Here is a 10,596-nt window from a genome sequence, read left to right on the forward strand (position 1 = left end):
GCCTTTCCAAACCCAATAGAAATATATAAAATAGAAGGTTGGAGAAAGCCTAGGGAGTAATTTTCATGTCTAATTACTTTGCTTAGTCAGTGATTACAGCTGGATATATCTCTTGGGTATTTGATTGTAATATAACCTGCACTCTTATCTAAAGGATTCCCAGTTATTGCCTATCAGCATGGTTTATGCGATCGCTTTACAGTGCCAGCGATCCCGGTGACCTCTGTGTGCTCTGCTTCCTTCCACCTCCCAAAGAGGTACGGTTAGGGTTAGCATTAGTAAGCTGTGAGCATGCGACATAGGTGCTGGACGCAAGCTCTTCTGAGCTGCCTCCTGCACAATACTCACTGATTTCATTTCATGCATTGCACTGTATGTGTTGATGTGCAGGTGCCAAAAAGCTCATCTTTAAGACAAATATTAATCTTTATTTAGTGAAGCCCCTCATGTTGCTGCAGGATATTATTTCAAGATGCTTGTGTCTTGGTGAGCTTTCGTATCCTGAGACAGCATGCTTCAGCACTCCCAGAGAGACTCTGCTTCAGACAGATTATAAGGCTCCAGGTTACTGAGTAGTGATACTTCCCACCAGCATCTTTGTCATGATATGTAGTAAGTCCAGTAATTATTGCCCATCCTTATGTTCCTTGTAGTCTGGTAACTGGTTTATTATCGTCACATGTACCAAAATACAGTTTTACATGTGATACCACACATAAATACATTGAGGTTGTACTCAATGACTTGAAAGAGGTGTACAAGATGATAAGAGGCATAAATTGAGTGGGCAGACACAGAGCTCTTCCCAGGGTGGGAATTGCCAGTATTTTAAGGTGATTACAGGAAAGTGTAGGTAAGTTCTTTATCAGAGTGGTGGGTATGTGGAACACTCTGCCAGGGGTGGTGGTAGAGGCAGATACATTAGGGTATTTACTAAACTCTTTGATAGGCACATGGATGATAGAAAAATAGAGGGATATAGAAGGGAAGAGTTAGTTTGAAGTTAGAGTACGTTAAGTGGTTGCTACAACATCGTATACTGTGCTGTGGTGTTCTGTTTTCTAAAAGGAAACCAACAACTGAATGCAGAATATAGTATCAAATTTATGGAGAAAGTGTAGGCAGATGACACGGTGCAAGGACCACAATGGGAGGTTGAGAGGTAAGGTTAGCCTAGCATAAGTTAGTGCACAAGAAGTCCAGTCAGGAGTCTAATAACATTGAAGTAAGGAAGGTTATCATGACACAGTTAAAGCTGAACATCAATATGATTGTTCTGTGGGCACAGTTCTTTTAAGCAGCAATCTTTAATCAAGTGAACTTAAACGAAAATCGACAAACTGCAGATACAGGAAGATCTGAAACAGAGAAAAAATTCTGTTAAATCTCAGCAGGTCAGACAGCACAGATGGAGAGAAAAGCAGTCGACTGTAGATGCTGAAGGAACTCAGGTTGTATCTGTGGAGGGAGATTGAGAGTTGAGGTTGTGTCAGGACAGAGTCCTGATGCAAGGTCATTTTCCTCTATAGATGCTGACTGACCGGCTGAGTTTTCCCAGCATCCTTTGCATTGCTCCAGATTTCAGAGAATCAAGGACAGCTTCTGTCCCAGGTGTCTGCAGAAAGGAGTAAAGCATTGACACTTTGGGCTGAGGTGTCCTGATGAAGGGTCATGAGATTTATACTTTTTCCGCAGCAGTACTGGAAGATATAAAGATTACGTTAAGCTACAAAACTGACTAATGTTAAAGACGAACTATTAGGTAGCATTCATGGGTTGATGAACTGTTCAGAAATCCGATGGCGGAGAGGAAGAAAGTTGTTCTGAAAACATTGATTGTGGGTTTGTGGGCTCTTGTACCATCCTCTCCCCCCTCCCCCCCCCCCCCACGGTAGTAATGAGAAGACATGTACTGAGTGGTGAGGTTCCTTAAAGATGCGTCGCCACCTTCCTGAGACACCATCTATAGAAGATGTCCTTGATGGCAGGGAAGGTTGTGCCCATGATAGAGTTGGCTGGGTTAGCAACTCTCTGTAGCCTCCTGGGATCCTGTACTGTGGAGCCTCCATACCAAACGATGATGCAACAGGACACAAAGCTCTCCATGATACATCTGTAGAAAGTTGCAAGAGTCTTTGATGACATACCAAATATCCTCAAATTCTTGATGAAGTACAGCTGCTAGCTTGCCTTCTTTACGATTCCATCAAGGTGTGAGGACCAGGATAGATGCTCTGAGATGTTGACACCCAATATCTCAGGAAGAGAAATGAGTTAATGTTTCAGATCCGGGTCTCTTCATCAGATCTGGGAAATAGAGAAGCAAGTTGGCTTAGGGGAGGGAGGATCTGGGTGGTAGAAAGGGAATTGCTCTGATAGGATGGAAGGATGGCCCTATGGTGGTTAGGTTCAGGTTAAATTACTTTGCCTGTATTATCCAGAAGTACACAGTGCACCAAGTATAGGCTAACACATCAGTACTCTTTACTTAATGGCTCAGTTGATAGGAAGGGTTCAGAGGAACAGGGGACAAAACACAGACAAATTGTATAAGTTCAGTAGGTACCTTGGTCAGGATTGGGCTAAAGCAGCTACTTCCATGCCGTGTAACTCTGTGGCTCCAGAGGAGGAGAGCTTGCATGGATAGCTGGTGTAAATGCTCCGTTGAGATTTAATCTCTGGTTAACATACTGTAGGTCTCTGGATTATTAGAGTCATGGAGCACAGAAACAGGCCCTTCGACTCATCTAGTCCATGCTGGCCTGGTCTTCTGCCTAGTCAAATCTTCCCTCATCTGACTCATATCTCAACATACCCTTCCCATCCATGTACTTAAATGTTACAACTGAACGTGCATCTACCACTTGTATTGGCAGTTCATTCCACACCCACATTACCTTCTGAGTGAAGAAACTCACATTCCCCTTAAATATTTAATCTGGTTCTAGTCTCACTAACCTGATAGAAAAAAAGCCTGCTTGCCCTCACACTATCAACACCCTTCAGCTTCGTATACCTCTATTCCCTCGTTCTCCTGTGCTCCAGGAAATAAAGTCCTCACCTATTCAACCTTTCCCTGTAACTCAGATCCTTGAGTCCTGGGAACATCCTTGTAAATTTTCTCTGCACTCTTTCAATCTTATTGATATCTTCCCTGTCAGTACAGTAGGTGACCGGACTTACAGACAATACTCCAAATGAGATGTCACAAATGGCTTATACAACTTCAATATAACATCCCAACTCCTGTACTCAATACTTAGATCTATGAAAGCCTATGTGCCATTAACTGAGAAGTTTAACCCAATGTGCTGATGACACAAAGGTTGGGGTGTTGTGGATAGTGTGGAGGGCTGTCAGAGGTTACAGCAGGACATTGCAAAACTGCTGAGAAGTGGCAGGTGGATCATTTTAGTAGGTCAAATATGATGGCAGAATACAGTATTAATGGTAAGACTCCTGGCACTGTGGAGGATCAGAGGGATCTTGAGATCTGAGTCCATAGGACATTCAAAGCTGCTGAGCAGGTTGACTCTGTGGTTAAGAAAGCATATGGTGTATTGGCCTTCGTCAATCGTGGGGTTGAATTTAAGAGCCGAGTGGTAATGTTGCAGCTATATAGGACACTGGTCAGACCCCACTTGGAGTACTGTTCTCAGTTCTGGTCGCCTCATTATAGGAAGGATGTGGAAACTGGATGATGGGGTGCTAAGTTGGATTAGTAAGTATGCAGATGATACTAAGATAGGTGGCATTGTGGATAATGAAGTAGATTTTCAAAGTTTGCAGAGATATTTAGGCCAGTTAGAAGAGTGGGCTGAAAGATGGCAGATGGAGTTTAATGCTGATAAGTGTGAGGTGCTACATTTTGGTAGGAATAATCAAAATGGGAAATACATGATAAATTGTAGAGCATTGAAGAATGCAGAAAAACAGTGACCTAGCAATAATGATGCATAGTTCCCTGAAGGTGGAATCTCATGTGGATAGGGTGGTGAAGAAAGCTTTTGGTATGCTGGCCTTTATAAATCAGAGCATTGAGTATAGGAGTTGGGATGTAACGTTAAAATTGTACAAAGCATTAGTAAGGCCAAATTTGGAGTATTGTGTACAGTTCTGGTTATCGAATTACAGGAAAGATGTTAACAAAATAGAGAGAGTACAGAGGAGATTTACTAGAATGTTACCTGGGTTTCAGCACCTAAGTTACAGAGAAAGGTTGAACAAGTTAGGTCTTTATTCTTTGGAGCGTAGAAGGTTGAGGGGGGACTTGATAGAGGTATTTAAAATTATGAGGGGGATAGATAGAGTTGACGTGGATAGGCTTTTTCCATTGAGAGTAGGGGAGATTCAAATAAGAGGACATGAGTTGAGAGTTAGGGGGCAAAAGTTTAGGGGTAACACAAGGGGGAATTTCTTTACTCAGAGAGTGGTAGCTGTGTGGAACAAGCTTCCAGTAGAAGTGGTAGAGGCAGGTTCGATATTGTCATTTAAAGTAAAATTGGATAGGTATATGGACAGGAAAAGAATGAAGGGTTATGGGCTGAGTGCAGGTCAGTGGGACTAGGTGAGTGTAAGCGTTCGGCACGGACTGGAAGGGGCCTGTTTCCGAGATGTAATTGTTACATGGTTATATGGAAACCATAGAAAGGGTGCTGAGGAGAGTTACAATGACATTGCCTGCATTGGGGAGTATGTTTTATGAGAATAGGTTGAGTGAACCCAGCCTTTTCTCCTTGGAGCAACGGAGGATGAAGGGTGACCTGATAGAAGTGTATAAGATGATGAGAGGCATTGATCGTGTGGATAGTCAGCGGCTTTTTCCCAGGGCTGAAATAGCTAGTACGAGAGGGCACAGTTTTAAAGTGCTTGGCAGTAAGTACAGAGGAGGTGTCAGGGGTAAGTTTTTTACGCCGAGAGTGGTGAGAGTGTGGAATGGGCTGCCGACGACGGTGGTGGAGGCGGATACGATAGGGTCTTTTAAGAGACTCCTGGACAGGTTCATGGAGCTCTGAAAAATGGAGGGCTATCGGTAAACGTAGGTAATTTCTAAGGTAAGGACATGTTCAGCACAGCTTTATGGGCCAAAGGGCCTGCATTATGCTGTATGTTTTCTGTGTTTCTATGCATTTACAGTCTGCAGTTTTTACGTTCCTGTCTCTGTCACTGATATGGAATCGAATGCTTTTGTAATTCTGCCATCTCTGATGCTCAGGTTCCCCCTCAAACATGGCCGCCAAGATGGATGACACATCTCCCAACTCTGGAGCCCAAGATCACCGCCTTCACCCTGGGTCATCCCGCAGACCGAAACACCGCTGGAGCAACCTCAGCACCGACAGCGGTGTTGTAGGACTGAACGACAGGGGCGAGGAAAGAGAGGAAGAGGAGGAAGAGGAGGACGAAGAGGAGGAGGACAGGGGGAGGAAGAGCCGGCCGGGGGAAGTGGAGCGGACAGACAGCGGGATCGGGCCTGCCACAGCCAAGAAGTGGAGAATCCGGGTAGAGGAGACGGCGCGCTCTGTGCAGGCCTGGGTGACGCACCAGCCTTGTGTGGACTGTGGTGAGAGGGACGTCTCTGAGCCCGACCCAACACCGGCCGGGCGACGGCGGGACCACCTGTGTGGCAAATGTGCCAAGCGCAGACGGGAGCGTAAGGAGGCCATCCTAGAGTTTGTCAACACCGAGTCCAGCTACGGTGAGGACCTGCGCATCATCCGCGAGGAGTTCCACCTGCCCATGCAGGCAGCCGGCCTTCTCACCCCAGAGCAGCTGGCCGTGGTCTTCAGTAACATCCAGGAGCTCATCGAGGTCAACGAGAAGTTCCTGGAGAGGCTTCAGGATTCCACAGAGCAAGCCTTCGATCAGGTATGCAGAGGCAGTGTCTGTCCATCCTGTAATAGAGTCATACAGCATAGAAACAGGCCCTTCAGCCCTTTGTTTCCAAGGTTGTCTGCGGCAATAAATTCCATAGATTCACCAGTCTCTGGTTTAAGAAATTGCTGCTCACCTCTGTTCTAGAGGAACATTCTTCTATTCAGAGGCTGTGGCCTCTGGTCCTAGACTCTCCTACTATAGGAAACATCCACTCTGTCTACACCTTTCCAGCCATGTACCTATCTAAATGTCTCCGAAATGTTGAAGTCGAACCTGCCTCAACCACTTCCTCTGGGCAGCTCATTCCAGCTACTCACTATCCTCTCTGAAAAGAAGTTATCTTTCAGGTCTCTTTTTAAATCTCTCCCCTCTTACCTTGTATCTGTGGCCTCTGGTTTTGAACTCTCCAGTGCTGGGGAAGAGATCCTGAGCATCCACTTATTCACACCAAACAAAATTCCAATCTAAGCTGTATTTGGCACATATCCGTCTATTCCTTGAAATCACTTTTAGGGAATTCCTGGAATGGATTGCAATTCCACACAAGGGGAGGAATTGGAAAAGCTACTCCTATAGTGGAAGCTGAAGAGACTGCAGGTACTGAACCTAGATGCCTGATGAAGGGTCTCCACCCAAAATGTCAACTTCCTTTCCCTGCATAGATGCTGCCTGGCTCACAGAGTTCCTCCAGTTTGTGTGTCACTTAGTCGCTGTAGTGTCTGAGTTTGTCTAAAGCTCTGCTGCCTTTTCAGAACCAAGTTCCACTCACCCACCACCCCACTATCTCCTGCAAGGATACAGATTACAATGCTGAGATGTGTTTGGTCTTTCAACAAAATCACAAATAATCTCAGCTCTGCATCCCTCTCTACCCCCAGTAACCTTTCACCTCCCCTTTTCAGAAAGGTCGTGTCTACCCCTTCCTTAAGGGGCAGGAGTATCTTTATTTATTTAGAGACACAGCACAGTAACTGCCCCCTCCAGCCCAATGAGCCCATGCCACCCATCACACCCATCTGATCAATTTATCGCACTGCCCTCATGCCTTTGGAATGTGGGAAACCTATACGATCACGGGGAGAACGTATACATTCCTTACAGAGAGCAGGATTGGACCCAAGTTGCTAGCACTCTGATAGTGTTACACTAACACTACGCTACCATGTCACCCCTAAGACAGATTTAATGGAGGCACAGTCAGCAAGATCCTCCAAGATTGATTCCAAGATCTGAAATATATTTTTTTAACTGACCTCTAATCTCTAATATTATAGGTGTAAGTTAAGCTCCCTGTTTATTCCCAATTTTCTCCATCCTATTCTCTTAGAAGACCCCAGTAGTCTTCCCCCATGCATATACATGTTAAATCCATCTTCACCTTTAGTGTTCCAATCACAAATGAGAACATCTGCCATGAGGAGGTCCCTGGGGTCCCTTTCATTTCTCAAACTTCCAGTTATGCTCCCCACTTCTCTATTTCCCAACCCCTTTTCCCTCTCTCACTTTGTCTTCTTGCCCACCCATCACCTCCTTCTGGTGCTCCTACCCCTTTTCTTTCTTCCATGGCCTTCTGTCCCCTCCTATCAGACTTCCCCTTCTCCAGCCTTGCATCTCTTTCACCAATCAAATTCCCAGTGCTTTACTTCACCCCTCCCGGTTTCACCTATCACTTTGTGTTTCTCCCCCACCTTCTTACTCTGACTTCTCATACGTTTTTCTCCAGTCCTGCTGAAGGGTCTTGGCCCAAAACGTCGACTGTGCTCTTTTCCATAGATACCGTCTGTCCTGCTGGGTTCCTCCAGCATTTTGTGAGCTTCGCCTTTAGTGTGTCAATTCCATGGCATCAGCTACCTCCTCTGCTACAATTCCATCATGGGCACTTTGTCCATATCTGCCAACACTCTATCAGATAGAGTGAATGCATGCAGCCTTTTTCTTCTATGTTTGAGACTATAAAGGTCATAGGTTTAAGATAAAAGGTGAAAAATTGAAGGGGAACCTGAGGGGGAGCTTCTTCGCTCAAAGGGTGATGTAAGTGCAGAACGAGGTGCCTGTGGAAGTAGTCTGGATGCAGATTTGATTATAACATTTGAGAGAAGTTTGTATAGGTAGCCAGATGGGAGGGATTTGGAGAGATATGAAGATATGGTCCAAGTGTAGATAGATGGGACTTGGCAGAAGATCAGGCCAGCATACACTAGATGGGCTGAAGAGCCTGTTTCTGTGCTGTAGCACTCGATGACCCATAAGACATAGGAGCAGAATTAGGCCATTTGCCCATAGAGTCTGTTTTGCCATTCGAGCATGGCTGATTTACTTTCCCATTCTCCTGCCTTCGTCCCAGAGCCTTTAATGCTCTTACTAATCAACCTCTACTTTAAACTTATCCAATGACTTGTCTCCACAACGTCTGTGGCAATGAATTCCACAGATTTACCACCCTCTGGCTAAAGAAATACAGCTCTGTTCTAAAGGGACATCCTTGTATTCTGAGGCAGTGCCCTCGGGTCCTAGACTTCTCACTCTGACTGGGCCTTTCAATATTTGCTCGATTTCAATGACATCCCTCCTCAATCTTTTAACACCAGCAAGTACAGCCCCAGAGCCATCAAATGCGCCTCGTGTGTTAACCCTGTCTTTCCTGGTATCATCCTCGTGAACATCTTCTGGACCCTCTCCAATGGCAGCACATTCTTTCTAAGATAAGGGGCCCAAGATTTACAGCCTTGCTTTTAAACTCTAGTCTTCTCAAAATGAATGTCAACATTGCCGACTGCCATCCTCACCACAGACTCAACCTGTAAGTTAAGTCAAATTCTGTTTCACTTCATATTTCACAATAGGTACTAAACAAATAAAGGTTTTGATATTACCTTCTAATCCTCTGCTTTCTAATATGTTGTCAGAACGATGAGGACTTTTTGACTGTGTGCATTGGTGAGATGTTCCTGGAATTCGTTAATATGTTGCCGGCTTTTCAGACGTACTGCATCCACCAGTCTGCCTCTCTCAACCTGCTCAACACTCTGGAGAAGGAGAAGGAACTGCTCAGGTACCAGTGCCCTCAGCTTGTTCAACCTGGTTATGATGGAATGGAGTGCTGAAGAAAGCTGCATGTCTTCCATCACTGACAAGCAGCATCTGTGGCGGGAAATCAACCATCAACTTTCTGGATGGGAAAGGAAGGGGGCAACAGGAAGTGGGAGGAGGGGAAGGAGTTCAAGCTGAAAGGTGATAGGTGAAATCAGGTGAGGGGAAAGGTGGGAAGTTGGAGAACAGGAAGAAGAGGAATGTAAGAAGCTGACAGGTGACAGGTGGAGAAGGCAAAGGAATATGATCGTGGTCTGAACCCTTAGTGTCTAGGTGGCACATGGGGCCTCGAAGAAATATGATAGGAAAGGATAATTAACCATGGAATAAAGGAAAGGAAAAGGATAAAGGAGATGGGCAGGTAAAATGGGGACTGAGGAATAAGGGAAATGGGGTCTAAGGGGTAAGGGAAATGGGGCCTGAGAGATAAGGGAAATGGGGCCTGAGGGATAAGGGAAATGGGGCCTGAGGGATAAGGGAAATGGGGCCTGAGGGATAAGGGAAATGGGGCCTGAGGGATAAGGGAAATGGGGCCTGAGAGATAAGGGAAATGGGGCCTGAGGGATAAGGGAAATGGGGCCTGAGGGATAAGGGAAATGGGGCCTGAGGGATAAGGGAAATGGGGCCTGAGGGATAAGGGAAATGGGGCCTGAGGGATAAGGGAAATGGGGCCTGAGGGATAAGGGAAATGGGGCCTGAGAGATAAGGGAAATGGGGCCTGAGGGATAAGGGAAATGGGGCCTGAGGGATAAGGGAAATGGGGCCTGAGGGATAAGGGAAATGGGGTCTGAGGGATAAAGGAAATGGGGTCTAAGGGGTAATGGAAATGGGACCTGAGAGATAAGGGAAATGGGGCCTGAGAGATAAGGGAAATGGGGCCTGGGAGTTAAGGGAAATGGGGCCTGAGGGGTAAGGGAAATGGGGTCTGAGGGATAAAGGAAATAGGGCCTGTGTGGTAAGGGAAATGGGGTCTGAGGGGTAAGGGAAAAGGTGTCTGAGGGATAAGGGAAATGGGACCTCAGGGATAAGGGAAATGGGGTCTGAGGGGTAAGGGAAATGGGGTTGGGGGGCAGGAAGCAGAGGGAGTGGCTACTGGAAGTTAGAGAAATTGATGTTGACCATTTATTTCCCTCCATATATGCCGCCTGGCCTGCTGAGTTTCTGTGTGTTAATCTGTACCAATCTTTGTGCATTTGTTCCTCAACACCTCTCCAAACAAAAAAAAAAATGAATAGTTGCAGGAAATCTGAAATAAAAACAGAAAATCTTGAAAACACTCATCAGGTCAGGCAGCATCTGTGGGAGGGAAACACTTAACATTTCAAATCCCTTGATCCTGATCCTAGACTTGAAACAGTTACTGCTTTGTTCCCCACTAAAGCCTGCCTAACCTGCTGAATATTTCTAGAACTCTCTGTTTAAGTAAATATTTTAATTTCTGTGAAACTAGTTTTAGAAAGCTAACAATTTGTAGGGTTACAGTTCATATGGTGGATTGTGACTACACCTTCAAATTTTCAGATAGCTTCTTGGTAACCAGACCATGGGGTCAGTTACCATTGCTGGACAGTTGTGTCTTGTGGGACATCTCCAGCACCAACTGCTCCACCTTAACCAGTGCAGACAGAA

General features: G+C 45.6%; 1 protein-coding gene and 1 long non-coding RNA gene across 3 annotated transcripts in view; one reads left to right on the top strand and one right to left on the bottom strand.

Moving 5' to 3' along the window:
• si:dkey-91i10.2 (uncharacterized protein LOC555224 homolog) overlaps positions 1-10,596 on the top strand; it is a 303,051-nt gene that overhangs the window by 252,154 nt on the left and 40,301 nt on the right. For both annotated transcript variants that reach the window (XM_059967655.1, XM_059967656.1), the window contains 2 exons: positions 5,216-5,868; positions 8,784-8,929. In XM_059967655.1, the coding sequence (XP_059823638.1) occupies positions 5,216-5,868; positions 8,784-8,929 (799 nt within the window). The remainder of the gene's footprint in view (positions 1-5,215; positions 5,869-8,783; positions 8,930-10,596) is intronic.
• Positions 772-8,847, bottom strand: LOC132392993 (uncharacterized). The gene is made up of 3 exons (XR_009511707.1): positions 8,751-8,847; positions 5,763-5,894; positions 772-2,307 (listed from the first exon to the last, which is right to left on the bottom strand). It is a non-coding gene; the product is annotated as an uncharacterized LOC132392993 (long non-coding RNA).

The sequence above is a fragment of the Hypanus sabinus genome, chromosome 4, assembly GCF_030144855.1.
Source record: "Hypanus sabinus isolate sHypSab1 chromosome 4, sHypSab1.hap1, whole genome shotgun sequence".
In the NCBI taxonomy this organism is placed as follows: Eukaryota; Metazoa; Chordata; class Chondrichthyes; order Myliobatiformes; family Dasyatidae; genus Hypanus; species Hypanus sabinus.